At 48.0% G+C, this 20,675-nt stretch overlaps 1 protein-coding gene across 2 annotated transcripts in view; it reads right to left on the bottom strand.

Annotated features, from left to right (window-relative positions):
* LOC147903495 (Cyclase family protein) overlaps window positions 1-20,039 on the bottom strand; it is a 78,056-nt gene extending 58,017 nt beyond the window's left edge. For both annotated transcript variants that reach the window (XM_087372502.1, XM_087372503.1), the window contains exons 1-3: window positions 19,577-20,039; window positions 19,234-19,278; window positions 2,311-2,383 (exon numbers count right to left, since the gene is read on the bottom strand). In XM_087372502.1, coding sequence (XP_087228628.1) covers window positions 2,311-2,383; window positions 19,234-19,278; window positions 19,577-20,027 — 569 coding nt within the window. In that variant the 5' untranslated portion in view covers window positions 20,028-20,039. The remainder of the gene's footprint in view (window positions 1-2,310; window positions 2,384-19,233; window positions 19,279-19,576) is intronic.
* Window positions 20,040-20,675: the final 636 nt, after the last annotated feature.

A 20,675-nucleotide genomic window follows, 5' to 3' on the forward strand; every position in this document is an offset into this window, starting at 1 on the left:
GGATTTATTTATTAAACATATATTTTGTTTGCATGGATTACCCAAATCCATAGTGTCAGACAAGGATGTCAAATTTACCAGTCATTTTTCGACTGCAATGTTTGAGGCACTAAGGACTAAGTTGGGAATGAGTAGTGGGGATCATCCAAAAATGGATGGTCAGACAGAAAGAATCAACCAGATTTTAGAGGATATGCTTAGAGCATATGTGTCATTGAGGCAACATACATGGGATAAGTGGTTGCCACTGTTAGAATTTGCCTACAATGATAGAAAACATTCCTCTACAGGATTCAGTCCGTTTGAGCTAAACTATGGGTATAGACCCGCGAATCCAACTACAGTTGGAGTACCTCAGAAAGTACCTAGTGCCGCGAACTTTGTAATTCACATGCGGGAGATGCTAGCACTTGCGAGAGCTAACATCCGCCAAGCTATGGATAGAGCTAAGGCGTATGCGGATGAAAACAGATCCGTTAGAGAATTTGAGGAAGGAGAAAAAGTTTTTCTCAGAGTTCCTTCGTACTCTAAGTCTTTGACTGCAGGAGAGTAGGCTAAGTTATCACCCCGATATTGTGGGCCGTGGTTAATTCTAAAAAGAATAGGCAAGGTGGCCTATAAATTAGAATTACCACAGGGTTGTAAGGTGCACCCAGTGTTTCATGTTTCTCGTTTAAAGAAATTTTTGCATACAGGTGACTCACTAATCGAGGGTGTTGTTTTGTTTCAGGAGATAGAGGATAATGCAAGAAGCAAACTAACGAGAATCCTGGACCGAGGAACAATGCAAGTACGCAATCGGAAGATACCCACGGTGTTGGTTGCATGGCATGGTTTGCCTCTATCGGAAGCTACCTGGGAATCCGTATACCAGCTACGGAAATTGTTCCCAGACTTTATCATCGAGGACGCTGATGCTTGAAGAGGAAAGGAATGTTACGCTCAAGTTGAGGCAACATGACCTCGGAAGGGTCAGTCGACATTTTCCTTTAAAGGATCAATGTTTGTATTATATTTGTTTGGGCTTCACGTAAATGATTAAAAAGGAATCAAGGTCAAGGTCCTTGGTGAGGGTGACATGGCACAAGACTAGGTGAATCTAAGGCTAAGGGGTCTAAATGCATAAAATGAGCCAAGGAGCAAATGATTCAATGATATCCCAAGAGAGGGGTAAATGATGATGCTCTCAAATGTAGACATGTGGCATACTAGATCCATCTAGGGCATTTTGGGGCTTGGTGGAATTGGCAAGCTGAGCCTTCACGTTGTTGACCATTCTGTAGTTTTGCTACCACCGAGGTTGGCTGGGAGGAAAAATTCGAGTGCCTGCCCCATGATTGATTGCTAAACTGATGATGTGAAGCGAGTTAAAGAGAGTGATCGTAATACCTTCCCCTTCTCCATGCTCAATCTAGAGGATGAGGGAAAGCCTGCAAATGGAAGCCATCCTCTCCTCTAAGGTTGAGCTCCCTTCCACCCAATCTCGTCCTCCTTGAGCCTCCACTCTGCTTTGCCACGTCCTCATCAACTTCCTCCACACCCTCTAACTTCTTCTCCATTTGCCCCCTCTCTGCCCGAATGATGGAGGGTCGAATTCATCTCCTACGCTTCCCCCTTGCCTGAGCCCTCTTAGCTGGAGGTTTCTCATTCTAGGACGCACGTCTAGACCGGCCTATGCTCCAAATTTTCGCCTATAACACTCGCATTGCACGAAACTATCGTTGGCACGCCGCTTGTCCTATCTCTCTGCTGGAGCGACCATTCTCTAATTTTACAAGACCTTTGCCAATGACTTTTGTTGTGGAGCAGGGAAGTGTACATCGCTTTTTGTGGCTCAGGTCATTAACACACGGTCTCTCATCACAGGCTGCATGTGCGAGCTTAACAGCAGTCTTTTATTGCAGCATATATACTGTGTTGAAAGCTCTAGGATTATGCCTAGGTTATATCTGAAGGATGAGATTGTATTTTACTTCAGCATAGACCTCATGCCAAACCTTCAAAGGCACTTAAGCCAGCAGTAAGATTTCCTGGGCCGCACAAGAGAATGGGTGTGGATTCTTACAGACCTGGTAAATGTTTGCATAGTATTTTTGCATTCAAATTGGAGGGAAATTTCCTCTTTCTAGTGGGGGAGAAGGTGATTCCTAGAGACTCTTGAGACTATTGAGATAGACCATCAGATACATTACCTTATGCTATCTCATTTTTATTTATGCATATTATACCGATAGGCAAAGCTCAAAAGTCCCTTCAAGGGGTTGAACTAATTTGAGGCCCCAAAACAAAGTTTTATAGAAAAGAGATCACCTGTCTGTATTCAGAGTTCTGAAAATTACACGCTCCACTCCATAAGGAATACGTAGGGCTTGCATTGCTTCAGCTACAATGACAAGGAAAAAAGTCAACACTGATATTAGAAATCCTATATTTAGCTAATTTCCATAGGCACCATTTTCAGACTATTTCGAGCAATCAACCAGAACACGTTATTTACATGGAAGAAAGCATTAGCATATGTCGGAATATCCATATATCTGTAAAAATACATGTTTGCAAGGGAAAGCATGAATCATAGCATGCATGAGCGCAAAGTAAGCGAGTTCCTGCAACAGTCCTTCTCGAATATTATATAAGGTGCTTCAAAGCGAATGTACTTCAAGTTGATGTCCAAACTTCAATGCAAAATGCAAAGCCGATTGCCAATGCAAAGATTTTTTTTCCCCCTGGAACAGACTTCTATTAAGTATGACCCCTAATACCGACACCTCCTCTCACCAACCCATTCTGGAGTTTTGGCCAACACCCACACATCAATGCAGGTGCTCCATTAGGTCCCACTGAGAAGCACTCAGGAACAACTTGGAGACGTCCTCAATCATTGGTCTTTGGAACCTCAAGTTGTGGTCCCATGCAAGCAAATCATCTAGATACATAGGAACAATCCCGGTAGCGAAAAAGGTCTATGGCACCACCAATCTTGATCACCAACCTGCCAGTGTTCTCGAGCAATCTAAAGATAGCTTGTATCCTGCCCAATACCATGCTTTGAAGGTCTGTTTCAATCTATCTTCACTCTGGCAATGTCTGCAACCAAGTGCTCTACCTGAACAATGAAATCACTGTGGCTTAGGAGCGGTAGGGCGGACTATGTGGATCATGTATGGTGATAAGGTCAAGTGTGAGCTAACCTTTTCCGAGCGCAGGCAGATTGTTGATTACCATCAAAGTGCATAGTGCCCTCCCCCAAGCCACTCAACAAAGGTATTTATTGGCCCTTGTAGACAGCTACCCGTTTGGGAGTAGCATACCACGAGTTCTTGACTTGGACCCACAGGTTTGGTGTGGTAGCAGTGATGCCCCTCTCGAGGTGACAAGCGGATTGGGATTACTCGTCCTAAAAACCAAATTTCAAGGGTGGGACGCTCAAAGCATCCTTCATAGGCCTCTAGTTCTAGGAGGGCTTTGTTCTCCTCCCGTCATCCCTCTCTATGAGTTGAATAGTAGTGAGCTGGAACGTGCACAGTTTTCACAATCAAGTGCGTAACAAGCCCTAGTGGCAACTAATCCTAAGACAGGAGTTGTAATGTGCCCTTGTTGGGCACACAACAAATGTTTTAAGGACCCAGGAGCATATATCCTCGGTAGCAATATCAAGAGGTACAGTCACATAATCCCAAGACGTGGTCTTGCCCCAACAGTAGGACACAGTGGCGGAGTATGCATCTCTGTGGGACAAGCCCTAGGTTTGGAGTAGTTTGACCAAGAAGAACTGATAGGGGAAAGAGCTATGTAATTGGGTATACGGGCCAAGGATCTCTGCATTGGAATCCTCAATGTTTATGCACAGGCATGTCACTAGCAAATAGAGTGTCTTGCAGAGGAGACTTCAACAATGTGAAGTTTGAGGAGGACAAGTAGGGAGGGGCGTCCTTCTCTATCATGGCAACAACAGAGAGAGGCATGTGGCAGCAGTTTATTTTCTCTACGCGCAGTCGGAATGCTTGGCAGGAGACCGAGTTACTAAGCTCCCAGGCAGCCTCTCCTTCTCCTTTGGTCACAGTGGTTTGCTAGAGCAGCTGGACAGATTCCATGTTACATATTAGGCTTTGCATAGACGGTGATCCACAAGCATCTCCCTTAGGCACAACCATGTCCAACCATTCTCCCATTGTTATGCATTTGGAGCAGCATCGGTCTAGCTCCCCCCAGTGCGGAGTGAGGAAACCTGACGCATTGTTTTAGGAGGAGGAGGTTCAGTATGATTTAGCTCATATTTGGACCACAGATGAGGCCAGTCCGTAGGATGGATGGACCCATTGAGGCCATTTGAAAAAGTAGCTCAGAGATGCAAACCCAGGCTTTGAGGGGGGCCATTAGGAGAGGCCTAGCTTCATAGAGTGGTTGAGGAAGCAGGAAGCATACTCCCATTGGCTCATTGATAGATATGAGAGTGCTCGATTGTCCCTTTAGCAGACTTAGGCCAAACAGGTGTAACATTTGTAACATTCCTCACAGGCTCGTTTGGTACAGCAAGAAGATAGGATGGCGGGCCACTTTTATCACACAATGTGTCCATGTTCAGCTAGGGCATAGCTTCAGAGGCTGCGAAAGGGGGGGGGGAGACAGCTTCACTCAAATACCTAGAAGATTCTAGAGCTGTCCACAGCTTTCTACAGCTAGCTTTTCCAAGTAAAGGAGAAGACCCCAAAGATGCGGGTGGTAAGGGAGGAGGTGTGGGCCACAACCCTTATGTGGGTCTTTCTGCATATGATGAGGCAATTGGGAAACACCCTTCATGGTTGTGGAGCTTTTAGAGGACCACAAGGCCCTCCCGGTGCGGAAATGCCCAAGGAAAGACGGCACCTTTTGGGAGCATGGAGATCCCCTTCATGGATGAGGACCTTGTGGAGGTCCAGAAGGCCCTCTTGGTGCAAAAGTGCCCCAACGAATGATTGTCTCTCCCCAATCTACATCCGCACTTTTTGGGAGCATGAGGCCACCAGCCTCTCGTCCCTAGATGGATTTGTGCAATCCCAAAGGGAGGCAATAGGACCAATATTCAACAAGGGTACCCAATTACTCTCCTCAACATCGCATTCAAGATCCTGGCCAAGGTCTTGAGTTTACATTTGTGCCCATACCTTCCAAATATCGTTCACAACATGTAGAGCAGATTTTGTTCAAGAGGGAGCATTCTAGACAACATCTTCACATTCTGGTAAGCCACAAAGTGGGCGCGTCAAGAGGCTCAGCCGCTAGCAATTGTTCTTGGATTTTGAAAAGGCCTACGACAAGGTGTGCTGGGCCTTCTTGGAGGGGACCATGAGGAGATTAGGCTCTCAAAGCAGTGGATACGGGGGGTATTGGCCCTATATGCAGGCAACTCCAACCAAATGTTGATTGTTGGGAGGTCTTCTCTCTCTCTCGCTCAATGAGGCAGGGCTGCCCTCTAACCCCCTTCCTATGCTTGTTTCTGGCAGAGGCTATGGGACTGCGCTTGCTAATCCATCAAGGATGAGGAGCTCTTGGATTCAGAGCTCGACGGCACGGCTGATAGCCTAGAGAGGATGAGAAGCTCTTGGATTCAAAGCTCAAGGGCACGGCTGATAGCCTAGAGAGGGTGCAGCACCTTCTAGAGAACTGTTGGAGGACTACTAGAGCAAAGATCGTCGACTAGAATAAATCAGTCAGCTTCTTCACATCATTCGAGGAAGCGCTCACTTAGGGGGTTGATCTTGGCTTCAGAGGGATACCCCGTAGCTAGGCAACACACTATCTAGGATGCTAGGTGGGTTTGGAGTGGTTTAGCGGATCAGCATATAGCTCCGGTCCTAGAGAGTGCGCAAGAAGCTAGCTCTGCCAAGATTTCCCTCACAAGTCAAGAGAAGAAGGTTGGTTTGAAACTTCCTATGGGTAGGCTTGGATGGCACACGGATTCCCCAGGCATGAGTCGCCTGGCAAACATTGATCCTCCCCCACGTAGAGGGAGGGCTGAGCATTATAGACCTAGAGATGTAGAGTAGGGCCCTCTTGGGCAAGCTCGTCATTAGAGATCTCACATTGTACACAGAGCCTTGGTAGCCGTCTCTCAGGTGGATTTTCTAGGAGGCTCCCCCTCATAGAAAAGGAGTTGCCGTTGATGCGAAGGATGATGAGGGTGTGGCAACACCTCTCACCCGGCCTCATTTGGGCTACCCCACAGTGCAAGGAAGAGATCGAGAGCCAACACTTGATTTGGCATCCAGAGGTCCAAGGGCACATGTTAGGCCACCGCATGCACATTAGCTGGACATTGCGGTACAGGGCCTGCTTGCTCCTTGGGAGCTTGGCTCGGCCTTCTTGAGCATGACAGAGCGGCTCCAAGTAATGGCTCAATTGAGGGGTACACCCATGGAGATAGATGTCGCCATCCCTGTAGAGAAGGGGGTAGGGACAGATTTGGAGAAAGGGGAATAGCGGAGCAAAAGGGAGAGAGAGAGGGGAAGAGGGAGAGCAAGGGTAGGAGAGAGAGAATGAGGTAGGAAAGAGAGGGAGAGATTGAGAGTGAGTAGGGAAGAGAGAGAGTGTGTGAGTGAGCATAGGTAGGAAGGAGGAAGGGAGAGTAGATAGGTTTAGATGTCATATCAAAAAGTACATAGTAGAGGGTGGATGGAGACTTATATAGTCCCTCCACATTTTCCACCGAATGAGGTAGGAAAGAGAGGGAGAGATTTAGAGTGAGTAGAGAAGAGAGAGAGTGTGTGAGTGAGCATAGGCGAGGAAGGGAGAGTAGATAGGATTAGATGTCACATCAAAAAGTACATAGTAGAGGGTGGATGGAGACTTATATAGTCCCTCCACATTTTCCACCTAAAGGGCCTCTAACTTGGCCTCTTTTTCCCCTTCATTACAACAATCCCTTCCCATAGAATTTTGCCCTCAAACTTTCATATGCGGGCTATCAAATAGGTGCAGCAAACAGCAAATAATAATTAGCCTGGTAGGAGATAGGGGTTGTCCTGACAATGCTCTCTGGCTGCCATGAGTTCTCATCCTCAAGGAGTTCCTGCCACTTGATAAGATACTCGGTGTAGACTTTGTTTCAGAGTACGTGATCCCTGAAACCCATGATGTGCTCCGGAACATAGATTATGTGGCCCTCCTCATCCATAGGTGGTAGCTCAGGAAGGACTTGGACATGCTGTCCGACATGTGGCTTCAGCAAGGATACATGGAAAACATTATGAATCCTAGAGGTCCTGGGTAGCTCCAACTCATACGCCACCTCACCAACTTTGCGGATAATCCTGTAGGGACCGTAATACCTGTGAGCAAGCTTCGTGTTGGTGTTACCCTTCAGCGAGGCATAACGGTTCTTATGGAGGCATAAGTGCACATAATCCCCTTCTTCAAAAGACAGATACCTCCTGCGTTCATGAACTGCCAAGCAACTTGTGATGCTGAATAACGGGTCTTAGTGGGTATGAAATGGGCCTGCTTTGTCATTCTGTCAACCACCACAAAAATGCTATTCCATCCCCGCTCTGTGGAAGGCAACCCTGTGATGAAATCCATAACAATGTGAGTCCATTTGCCTTCTGGAATAAGTAATGGCTGCAAGAGACCCGCGGGTAACTGGCTGTCCACTTTATTTTGCTGGCAGGGCAAACATTCACTGAAAAATTTAACTACATCCCACCACAAGCCATCAAAGATAAAGCTCTGTTTGACCTTTTCATATGTCTTAGTAATACCCGCATGTCCTACCATAGGAGATGAGTGCATTTCCTGTAAGACCAGCAGTCGGTACTTTGAATCTGACACCAAATAAATTCTGTCCTTCCACCACAACAGCCCATTATGCAGCTTAAATTCAGCATGCCCCTAGCTTGATGGCCTCTATAACTCCACAAATATGGGAGCTGCCTTAGAATCCTGCATGTATTCCTCTTGAATACCATGAATCCACTCCTGGTAGATGGTAGAAATGGCAGACGGTAGAAATGGCAGACAAACTGCAAGCCCACATACGGGATAAGGCATCTGCAACCACGTTTTCTTTCCCTTTCCTGTATTCGATGTCGAAATCATAAGACTGAACCTTAGCCAGCCACCTCTTCTGCTTCATTGACAAGTTGGGCTGCGTAAGGAAATACCTGAGTGTCCTATGATCTGTCTTAACCTTGATTTTGCTACCACACAGGTAGTGGTGTTATTTTTCAAAAGCATGGAGAATAGCCAACATTTCTTGATCATACACATGATAATCTAGTTCCTTGGCATCCAATTTCCTGCTTTTAAAAGCAATTACCCCATGTTCTTGTCTTAGCACAGCCCCTAATCCTTTTCCACTGGCACATGCCTCCACAATGAAAGTACATGATATTAAAATGGCAGCGGAAGATGTAAACAAACTGAAATTATAGAGCCACACAGAGAACACTAGAGATAACAAAAAGTACCACCACTAATCTGCTGTAAATCAGCCCTTAAACCAGGGCAGCAACTGAAATACAAGATATCTTGAATAAGATAGAAAACAGGAGCTGCAGGAGAGGCTGAACTGAAGCAGAGAAAAAGGGAGGAACACAAGAAAGCTGAAGCCTGAGAGCACGGAGGCAGGAGAAGCCTGAAACGAAGAGGCAGGGGCCTGGAGTGAAGAGGCTAGAGGAGCCTGAACTGAGGAGGCAAGAGCCTAGAGAAGAGGAGGCTGAAGGAGCCTGGGTGAAGAGGCAGGAACCTTGGAACAAGGGAACTGTAGAGGCCTGGAGCGGGGAGGCAAGAGCCCTGAAGAGGCAAGATCTGCTGCGGGAGTGTGGGCAGCCAACTGAGCAGCTGAGAGGGGGCTCTGAGGGGATGGTCAGGAGCAGGCTGTATGCTGGAGCCTTGAGGAGCTGCAAGAAGTGATAGATGAAATGAAGGGAAGGAGGCCCTTTTATAGGGCAGGCCAAGGGGGGGAGTTGGCCAGTTTGGCTGGACCGACCAGCCTGGTCGGTCAGGCCAACTGGGCCGACCAGCTGGTCGGCCAGCCTACCCCCTCTGGCCCCCCTTGCTGCATGGGGGCTGGTCAACTGGCCACGCCTGGAGATGCTGAATCTCAACACCCCCTCTCAGCTCCAGGGTGTGGCACAAGACCCAGAGAGCTGGTATGACGTTGGAGAAGGGGAGGAGAAACAGATTTGGTAAATATGTCGGCGACGTTGTCGGAAGTGGTGCTGAAGAGGAGCACAATGGTACCGTCAAGAACCTTCTCTCGCGTGTAGTGGTACTGAATTTCAATGTGTTTTGTCCGAGCATGAAAGACCGGATTGCGAGCAAGGGCAATACAGCTTTGATTGTCACAAAAAAGTGTGGTAGAAGTGGATTGCTGAAAACCACAATCGAGAAGAAGGCGCCGAAGCCACACAGCCTCACAAGTGGCACTACACATAGCCCGATACTCAGCCTCGGTGGAAGATAGGGCGACCGTGGGTTGGCGTTTACTGGACCAGGAGATAGCCGCAGAGCCAAAGGAGAAAACATAGCCCGTGGTAGAGCGGCGAGAATCGGGGTCGCCAGCCCAATCGGAGTCACTCCAACCGCGGAGAGTGAGCGGGGAAGGAGAGGAACCACCGGCAGCATAAAAGAGCCCGAAAGTAGAGGTCCCCTGAAGATAGCGGAGGAGACGTCGAGCAGCTTGCCAATGAGAAAGCAAAGGGGTTTGCATGAAGATACTGAGGGTGCCGACAGAGAAGCCGAGATCCAGTCGAGTGTTAAGTAGCCAAAGAAGAGATCCAACAAGCTGGCGGTAGAGGGAGGCATCAGGATAAGCAGTGGACCCAGAAGCAGAGAGTTTAGCGTTGGGATCCATGGGAGAGGTGATGGGCCGACAGTCAGCCATGTGGAAAGTTTCGAGTAGCTCTTGAACATAGCGTTGCTGAGAGACAAAATACCCCCTCTTAGTCTGCCAAATCTCAAGACCCAAGAAAAAATGGAGAAGGCCCATATCCGTCATCTCAAATTCAGTTTGAAGAGCAACTTTAATGGCAAGGATATGATTGGTATGACTCCCGGTGAGGATTAAATCATCCACATAAAGAATGATGAAGGTATGAAGCTGTCCTTCATGAAAAAGATAAAGATTGGGATCAGCCAGAGAGCGAAGAAGTCCTTGGCGGCAGAAGAAGGTATCAATACGCTGATTCCAGGCCCGAGGAGCTTGCTTGAGACCGTAGACAGCCTTGCGAAGGCGACAGACCATGAAAGGAGAACGAGAATTAATGAAGCCGGGCGGCTGATCCACATATACCTCTTCATGAAGATCACCATTCAAAAATGCAGATTTGACGTCCATTTGAAAGATGGGCCACTGATGATGGGCGGCAAGAGCGAGGATCGTGCGGATGGTGCTCATCCGGGCGGTAGGTGCAAAGGTCTCTCCATAGTCGATGCCGGGTCGTTGGGCATAGCCTTTAGCCACCAGCCGAGCTTTATACTTGTCGACAGAACCATCAGAGGCGTATTTTGTTTTGAAAATCCACCGGACACCAATGACGGAACGATGTGAGGGACGAGGAACAAGGTCCCAGGTGTGGTTCCGAAGAAGAGCATGAATTTCCGCTTCCATAGCCTGTTTCCAATGAGGCTGGGCCAAAGCCTGAGGAACGGTAGTGGGCTCACGAGTGGCGAGGATGCGAGACATAAGGGCCAAATTGACATGAAGGGGATCAGAAGAGGACGGTGGGAGATGGCGATGAGAGCGACGAGGTCCATCATCAGGGGGTGGTTCGGAGTAGGGATCCTCAAGACCGGAGGAGCGGAGAGTATCAATGAGCCATCGCGGAACACGTACCGAGCGGGGTTCCAAAGGAGGAGCAGACGAGGGTGGAGCCGGAGAAGGAGGCGGAGGAGAGAGAATAGGAGGTGATGTACCGGGGGACGAGGCAGGTGGAGGGAGAGAGGGCTCCGGGGCATCGGACGGATCTCCAAGAACAGGAGGAGAGTCAGAGGATGTCGGAAGGACCTGCTCGTCGAAAAGAACATCCCTGCTCACGGAGATAATGCGGCGGTGAGGATCATAGAGGCGATAGCCAGTGGAGACAGAGTTGTAGCCTACGAACAAGAGCTTGTGGGACTTAGGATCAAGCTTTCCACGATCAGATTTAGGAATATGAACATAAGCATCACAGCCAAATACCCGAAAATGGGAAACATTGGGCTTAGATCCATAGTAAGCCTGATAAGGGGTCATGCCTGGGACTGCTAATGTCGGAGAGCGGTTAAGAGTATGGATGGCGGTCATCATGGCCTCGGCCCAAAGAGACTGAGGGAGTTGACTGTGAGTGAGCATGGTCCGAGCCATTTCAACACCGGTACGATGTTTACATTCAACCACACCATTATCAGAAGGGGTACCTGTGTTGGCAAATTCCCGTTTGACACCATGACTACTCAAGAACCGATCAAACTCGAGAGAGGTGAATTCACCACCTTTATCAGCACGAAGAATTTTGAGGGAGTGATTGGATTCTTTTTCCACCATGGCTAGCCAGGTCTGGAAACGACTGAAAGCCAGATCCTTGTGGGAAAGAAAATAGATCCAAGAGTAGCGACTGAAATCATCAACAAGGAGCATGTAGTACGAGGCTCCCCCAAGGGACATAATCTGCATAGGGCCACATAGGTCGAGGTGAACAAGACCAAGCGGAACAGTGGCACGGCGAGAGGCATGATGAGTGAACGGCTCGCGATGTTGTTTGCCCAATATGCAAGAGGGACAGAGACCTTGGCGAGTGCCGACGTTAGGGAGGCCGAGGACAAGCTGATCACGGAAAGCACGATGAAGAGCATCAATGTGTAAATGACCAAACCGATAATGCCAAAGGTCGCCAAGAGAGGTTCCTGTAAGGGAGGGAAGGGCAACAAGCTTGTAGATACCATTAGTAGAATGGCCGGTCCAAACCGGCTGTCCGGTGGCACGATCGCGGATGGTGACAGAGGCTGCTTCAAACTCAACTTTCATATTGTTTTGACAAATCTGATGAACCGAAAGGAGATGAAAGCCGAGAGACGGAACATAAAGAACACGAGAAGAGTGTTTACCCCCTTTGCCATCAGGAATAATATCAAGAGAGCCCTCTGAATGAACAGGAATAGAGTGCTTATCGCCGATGCAGACACGACCAGAATGAGGAGTGAGATCCTGGAGCAGCGAGGAGGAGGGGGTCATATGCCGAGAGGCCCCACTATCAACAATCCATTCACGAGCATCGGAGCTATGGAGAGCCAATGACTCTGCTGCAGGAAGGGGGACCGAATTCAAGAGCTCAAGGTGAACAAATGCAGGAGTAGGGGTAAGGGAAGCATCAGCCGCAGCGGCCAGAGGTGCGTCAGCTCGTTTGTGTTTGCGGTATGGACAATTGCGCCAATAATGGCCAGGAGTGCCACAGTGATTGCAATTACCTTTGGGAGCAGGACGGTCACTGGAGGGATCTGAAGGAGATGAGTTATTGGCAGAGGACGGGGCATTCTTGGATCGTGATTTGGGACGATGGGCCACAAGAGCCTCAGAAGAACCATCAGAGGTTTTAGTGAACTGTTCCTCCTGATCCATCATCATGGGGACAAGTTCCTCCCAAGTGATGGTGCTGAGGCGGCCAGAGGTAATAAGAGAAGAATAGAATGCTGCATATCGACTGTCAGTAATAACATGAGATAAGAGAGTAATAGCCATATCTTCGGAGGAGATAGCCTTGCCTGCATGGAGGATGTCCTGATGCATGCTCTGCATTTTGTTGATGTGGTCCCGTATGGAAGGAGAAGTGGTTGGATCGAGGCGACGAAGCTGAACTTCCAAGGAAATACGTTTCATGGGAGTGACGCGAAGATACATGCCATCAAGAAATTCCCAAATAGCACGTGCAGAAGTAAGATGCTTGATATGATTGAGAACCCCTGGTTGACAATTGAGAAAGATGAACGAGCGTACACGAGCATTCAATTTATCCCAGATAAGAGAAGCATGTGGCTCCTCCTCAGGTGACGGACGAGGGATCCCGGGATCAACAAACTCAGCAAGATCATAAGATTCCAATACAGACGCCATCTGAATTTTCCAAAGAGAATAATTGGTCCCATCTAACTGCCGAGCATCTGGAAATGTAGGAAGAGTGGGAATACGTACAGGCTTGTCAGACTCTTGAAAGAAACTGGACATAGGGGATACGCGAAGATCCGGAGTAGAATCCTTTGTTTCATCAGCCATAACTGAAAACAGGGAATGGACAGCAACAAGGGGCTGAAGAGAACGGGGCTGGTGAAAAGATCAAGGTCTAGAACAGGGCCAATCTCAACAATCGAACCCAAAGATCAAGAGCCAATAAGTTCTGCCAGAAACCCCTGAATAAAGTCGTACGGGTGAAGACGGGAGCCGACCCGATGCGCGATGAAGGAAGGGGGGGAGAGGCTCTTGATGAAGCAGTAGGCTGCTATTGATAGTCCGGCGTACGGGAGGAAAAAAAATATAAAGTTCCCAGATCAAAGAGTAACCTGGTGCTCTGATACCATATTAAAATGGCAGCGGAAGATGTAAACAAACTGAAATTATAGAGCCACACAGAGAACACTAGAGATAACAAAAAGTACCACCACTGATCTGCTGTAAATCAGCCCTTAAACCAGGGCAGCAACTGAAATACAAGATATCTTGAATAAGATAGAAAACAGGAGCTGCAGGAGAGGCTGAACTGAAGCAGAGAAAAAGGGGGGAACACAAGAAAGCTGAAGCCTGAGAGCACGGAGGCAGGAGAAGCCTGAAACGAAGAGGCGGGGGCCTGGAGTGAAAAGGCTAGAGGAGCCTGAACTGAGGAGGCAAGAGCCTAGAGAAGAGGAGGCTGAAGGAGCCTGGGTGAAGAGGCAGGAACCTTGGAACAAGGGAACTGTAGAGGCCTGGAGCGGGGAGGCAAGAGCCCTGAAGAGGCAAGATCTGCTGCGGGAGTGTGGGCAGCCAACTGAGCAGCTGAGAGGGGGCTCTGAGGGGATGGTCAGGAGCAGGCTGTATGCTGGAGCCTTGAGGAGCTGCAAGAAGTGATAGATGAAATGAAGGGAAGGAGGCCCTTTTATAGGGCAGGCCAAGGGGGGGAGTTGGCCAGTTTGGCTGGACCGACCAGCCTGGTCGGTCAGGCCAACTGGGCCGACCAGCTGGTCGGCCAGCCTACCCCCTCTGGCCCCCCTTGCTGCATGGGGGCTGGTCGGCTGGCCACGCCTGGAGATGCTGAATCTCAACACATGAAAAATCAGGGCATGGCATACCAACACAGGAGCATGAGTGAGGGCGAATTTCAGGTCTTCAAAGCTGCGCTGTGCATCTGTAGACCACATAAAAGCATCCTTCTTCAAAAGGTCTGTCAAAGGGGCTGCCCTCTTGGCAAACTTGCGAATAAAGCGCCTGTAGAAGGAAGCAAGACCTAGAAATCACCAAGATACTCAACCTCTTGTGCCATAAAAGTGCATTTGCTGGCTTTAGCATAAAGCTGATGCAACCTCAAAATTTCCAGCACTTGCTTGACATGTCTGATGTGCTACTGCTTATCCTTGCTGTAAATGAGGATGTCATCAAAAAATACCAGCACATATTTGAAAAAGAGAGGCTGCAAATCTTGTTCATGAGTGCCTGGAAGGTAGCTAGTGCATTGGTCAATCCAAAAGGCATCACCTTGAACTCATACAGTCCCCTCTCTGTGCGAAAGGCTATCTTGTGCTCATCCCCAGCTTTCATTCTAATCTGATGATAGCCGGACCTCAAATCAATCTTAGTGAAGAACTGAGCACCCTTGAGTTCATCCAACAGGTCATCTACCCTGGGGATTGGAAACCTGTTTTTGATGGTGACCTTATTCAAGTCTCTGTAGTCAATGCACATACAGTAAGAACCATCCTTCTTTTTCACCAGGAGCACAAGGGATGCAAAAGGAGAAGTGCTATGAGTGATGAAACTCTTCTGAAGTAAGTCCCTCACTTGAGTTGCCACTTCTTCCCGTTCTACCTTAGAGAGTCGGTATGGGGCCTTATTGATTGGCTTGCTGCCAGGTTCCAGGACGATGGCATGATCTACATCTCTTCTCGGAGGCAACTGTGATGGCAAATCAGCAAACACATCTGCAAACTCTGAGAGCAATCTATGCATATCACAATCATCAACACGGGGAGTGCCACCCTCTTTAGTTACTAACACATTTAATGCATATATGGCGCTGCCCCTCTTGAGCTCTCTGGCCAACTGCCTTGCTGAAATGACCTGCAATTTAGGAGCTGCAATACCATGCAATGTAACTGATCCATCCCTGCGGACAAAGCTGAGGCATTGAAATCCATGCTGATTTTGTCCAATGATTGCAACCAATCACAGCCCACGACAACATCTATTGCGCCCATGTCAAGTGCCAAGAGATCACCTGCAAATGTAGTCATCAGAGAACTTAATCCTTGCATCTTGGCAACAAGATCTACTGATCATATGCTGTCCATTGGCCACTTCTACTCTCAGCCCATGGTCTATCTCAGTAGCAATCAGTCCCACCCTCTGTAAGGTCTTGTAGTTAACAAAACTGTGGGTGCTACCGCTGTCCACCAACACATGCACAATCCTGCCATTAATCATCCCTATTAATCTGATAGTATCAACACTTTTGGCACCCATCAAGGCATGCATGGAAATAGTATAAAGTGTTGGCTGGGCATCCCATTAAACCTCATCCTCGTTCACAGGAGCATTACCACTTGCATCTTCATGTACATAAAAAGGTATCTCATCGTGATGCTCTACAGAAAAGAGTGTTGGCATAGGCCTCTCATGCCACCAGTGGACAGAATCTCATACGAATGCGAAGCATGAGTGTCATGCGCAGTAGCACCACCATGATCAAAAGGAAAGTCAATGCCCTTCGTGGCTCCAGTGTCAAGAGCCTCATCTGCATCATGTGTATTTGCCATCTCATCGTCCGATGTATCCAAAGACCCTGGGGCATCAAACAAATCCTCGTCATCTGAGAGGTCAATGATCATGCTGAGCTTGGCAATACCACTGTTGCGCATCTTGCACACATTCTTGTGCTCAGGAGTCCATTTCTCGCCACATTTAAAACATAAGTTGGCCTTCTTTCTGCTGTCCACTATTGCCCGTGTCTGCTGTTTTATCTCAGCCTGCTCATTTCCAGCAGTAGGCTTGCCTCCCAGCTTGGCATCAAGATACCTATAAGGCCTGGCATACGGCATCTTACTACCCGAGACAGTAGGAAAGCAAGGAAATGGTGCTGCTGCAGATTTCTTGTCAGCCCACTCAGCAAACTTAGGCTTCGACTCACTGTCATACCCCATAGCATGCGAGCTGCCCATGGCATTTCTGTGCTTGCCATCATAATTAGGCTCGAATACTTCTGCAAGCTGAGCTGCCCTCTCAATTGTTTGAGGGTTATGTGCCTTCACATCTGCAGTGAGAGAAGAACTTAACCCATGGATGAAACGCAGCAACTTTCCCTTTTCAGATACGTCCTGCACGAACAGGGAAAGCCTCCAAAAATGTTGCAAGTACTCTTGGACCATACCGGTCTATGACAAGGCATAAAATTCAGCCAAGTATTGATCCAACACAAGTGGAGATACAAATGTAGTGACCATCAATTCTTTGAAACCCCTCCAACTGGTTGGTTTATGCTTGCATATGCATACCTGCAAAAATGATGCGCTAACTTCTTCAACGTCTAGCTTCATTGATTTGGGTGACGTCTAGCTTCAACGGTTGTACGATGGTGTTCCTTTGGTCTTGCTGTAGCTATTCAGTGATGTTGTCGTCATTGTACTGCTAGCAACTCCAGAGATTCATCTTGGAATGAGAAGAAAGGCTTAGAGTCCTAGGAAGGTGCTCTGATACCAATGTAGAGAAGAGGGTAGGGACAGATTTGGAGAAAGGGGAATAGCGGAGCAGAAGGGAGAGAGAGAGAGAAAGAGGGGAAGAGGGAGAGGAAGGGTAGGAGAGAGAATGAGGTAAGAAAGAGAGGGAGAGATTGAGAGTGAGTAGGGAAGAGAGAGAGAGAGAGTGAGTGAGCGTAGGCAAGAAGGAGGAAGGGAGAGTAGATAGGATTAGATGTCACATCAAAAAGTACATAGTAGAGGGTGAATGGAGACTTATATAGTCCCTCCACATTTTCCACCTAAAGGGCCTGTAACTTGGCCTCTTTTTCCCCTTCATTACAATACCCCTGGCATGGCGAGAGATACTTAGGGCAGCCCAAGATCCAGAGCATCTCCCTCAATGGTTTGGATAGTGCTCTAAGGCAAGACTGCCGCTCAGAGTACTAATTAGAGCCACACATAGTGATCCTTACCCAAATTTTTACAGCATTGGCCATGGTGAACAGCTATTGTTGGAGTCAAAAGCCGTGGACATCGACCCCAAGACAAAGATGCCTCGGCCCGGCAGGGGATCGAGTCCTAAGGCGAGAAGGGAGATGTTGGGTTATTGATACTACTAGTAGGGAGGTGTTATTTTTAGTGGCATTTGTGGCTTTGGGAGGACTAGCCATTGTAAGGGATCCAGTGGGATCCTGGGGTGTGGTTTTAGCATTCCCGAGTGGGGAGGAGATAGAGTTGTTTTCCTACACCACACAGATTGACGGTCGACTCTTAGTTGGAGTCCTTGGCTAATATGCATGCGGGAGGGATAGGACGTGTCATTGAGGTCGGCAGAGGGGCCTTGACATGCACTTCGTGGATGCCACACATTTCCTCTTCGAAATCAAATTGGCAGTCCAAACAGAGAGGCTTTTTCTTTTTTCAAGTATTTCCTGACGTTCGCTCCACTAATGTTTTCTGGAAGTGATTACAAGACGCTATGAGACGATCGCACACTACTTGTGGAGCTGCCCTACAGCTCAAAGGATTTGGTTGGGCTCCCCTAGGATCCTGGCAAAGCTATAGAGGATCCATCAAGTTTTCACTTAGGGAATGGTGGCCTAGCTTACAGAGGGGAGGCATGCCTTCTTCATCTAAACGACTTCACCGGCCTACTTCATTGATGCCAGGCAGATCACTAGCAAGGACATCCTTGATGCCTCTCCTCCAAGGAGAAGACCTACCGAGAGGACAGCGCTTGGGAGACCATTGCTAGCATCAATGCCTGACACATTTGGGAGGCTGACTGCATTCTTCACCCTTCTCGGTATTTGGCATGATCTCATCTACACCTTGCAGACCATCTGTGAGCAAAGTGCAGAGGATTCCAGGAAGACAGCCAAAAGGTGTGAGCAGTTCTGCAAGGCTTAGCCTGCAAGCACCTTCTATACTTTCATCGATCGAGGTATTCGTTTGTTGTATACTCCCCTTGGGTGTTGGCGTCCGCTTTCGGAGTACTCTAGGCAGGCTGCAAGATGGCCAGCACCCTTCATTTCAGGGATTGCTGAATTTGTGTTCTCAAAGTTTTCTAATAGGAATCCTTGGAAACAACGAAAGAAAAGACGTGCGTTAACTATCATGGCCCTCTGAAACCTGAACTTTAAGGTTGATGACTTAAACGTGTTTGTTGTGGCTCCCTTCGTACAGATCATTCAACATCAACAACTTCAATTCATATGGAGTCAATAATTGTGTACAGATCATTCTCTAACAAGTTATAAGAAGCAAAATTTAGGCATGTAGTTAAATGTAATGAATCTTTACTTCCTAGGTCTTGCTAGGCTCCTCTCCACCTTCCTCGCTCAATCGCGGTCCTCAGTTCACAGCCATAATCTGATTGCAGGCACTTGATTCAACGTACTTTTCAAATTTTCCTTACAAGCATTATTCCCATGCATTACTTAGTCTGGGCTGATTCTCATGACTCCGACGGACAGCCATAAAGACAAGTTAGGAACCCAGCCACATGTAAACGAACTCAAGCGCATTCCTCAGTTCACAATCATGCAAGCACTTTGAGCACACTTACATTCAACGTATTTTTCAAACAAGCATTATTCCCATGCGTTACTTAGCCGCATGTCTCCGACATTCTCCGGTTGGCCGACTAAGATAGAAACAAAAAGAGATTAAAAATGTGAAAGTCCATTTTGATACGCATTTTGTGCCCTTTGAATGCACTCTTTGCTCAAATCGCGTCCTCTTTATATCAGACAAAATTCCGAATAATCTCAATCGCCGCTTTCATTTTTTCCTGATTTCACTAAGGTTGAACAAAACCGCGAACGAAGGAATTTAAGTTGACGCAGGTGAACAGCAACCTACCCGTCAAATTCGTGTCGCGAGGGACGTCTACAACCAAAGCTACACCTGCGTCAATATGCACAATACAACATCAGCGAAGATCGTTTTTCTCCCCAACCGTAGTCAAATGAACTGCAATTTAAGCTGAGAGAAACTCGTAAAAGATGTCTCTGATCGTCAAAAATTTCTGCGAGAATGACCCCGAGTACTGTAACACCATATATTACGCTGGGATTCTTCCTTCATTCAAAATTATCAAAGGGCACCGGAGGAGCAAATTCAGCTTGAATCCTTACTTTCAGTCTATCCTAAAGCCCAGGCTAAAGCATAAACATGGCAGTTCAGAAAGCGACGTGTCACATACCGTTAAGAACATCGAGGTCGAGAGTATCCACATGATCTCCGGCCTCATAGTACTCTTGAAAGATATGGCTGGGAGCATCGACGTGCGTCCCGGTGTGCACGCCCATCTTCATCTCGGATTGGTTAGCGATGGAGCCATTGGCGATGCTAGCGACGAGTGTGATATAAGAGTCAAGGCCGTGTTCGGCGTCCCAGACGGGGAGATCGGGGCGATAGGAATGGGAGATGTCGATGACACGCTTGAGGGGGCGATGGTGAGAGGCGGAGAATTGGAAGAGGGGAGGTTCGAAGGAAGGAGGGATGGAGGAGGCGGAGCAGAAGAAGAAGAACAAGTGGAAAGGAAGAAGCAGAGCTAAGAAGAAGAAGAAGCTGGACGCCATCGCCATAGCCATAGCCAACCCCTCTGAAGCTCCACTTCTGATTTCGGACCAAACAAACTGGTCACGTGACATATCGGCGGGAATGGGGACTGGTCACGTGACATATCGGCGGGAATGGGGACTGGTCACGTGACATATCGGCGGGAATGGGGACCCCGGGCTTCCGAGTGTTTCCTTGGAGGTTCCCAACTTCCATTGCTGGCCCAGCTCATTCAGTAGGAGCGAGAACTCTTTAAACCAAATAAGGTCACGTGACACCTCCCAGAGTCACATCACAATTCTCGCGCCAAGCATTACATGCACACCCTTGGAGGTTTCACATAACAGTTCTCACTCCAAGAGTCTCCACAAGCAGCATCTGGCTACACCACCAACTATGCACAATCTGCACTATGCAAGAAATTGATTTATATCTAGTTTTTCCCCAAGGCTTTTGTCCAAGTCAGCCCTTTGTCCAAGTCAGCCCAAGGCTGGGCTAGAGATGGCCATTTTGGCAAGGCTGGATTGGCAAGCAATTATTGAGTCTAGCAAGCAATAAATGGATTCCAACCTCATGGGGACATGAAAGCAAGTTGCTAGTGGGGTGGGATAGCCCCGTGGGGAGGCCCTCTAACATTTTAGCACTAATCCATGGCAAAAATGATTCAAAATTCAAATTCGAAGCCATCATAGTGTAACTTTTAGTACATATTTGGCTTTAAAAATCTGTAACTTTAAGTA

This window comes from Dipteris shenzhenensis, chromosome 3, assembly GCF_047967505.1.
Source record: "Dipteris shenzhenensis isolate YYH24624 ecotype China chromosome 3, Dip_SZ_1.0, whole genome shotgun sequence".
In the NCBI taxonomy this organism is placed as follows: Eukaryota; Viridiplantae; Streptophyta; class Polypodiopsida; order Gleicheniales; family Dipteridaceae; genus Dipteris; species Dipteris shenzhenensis.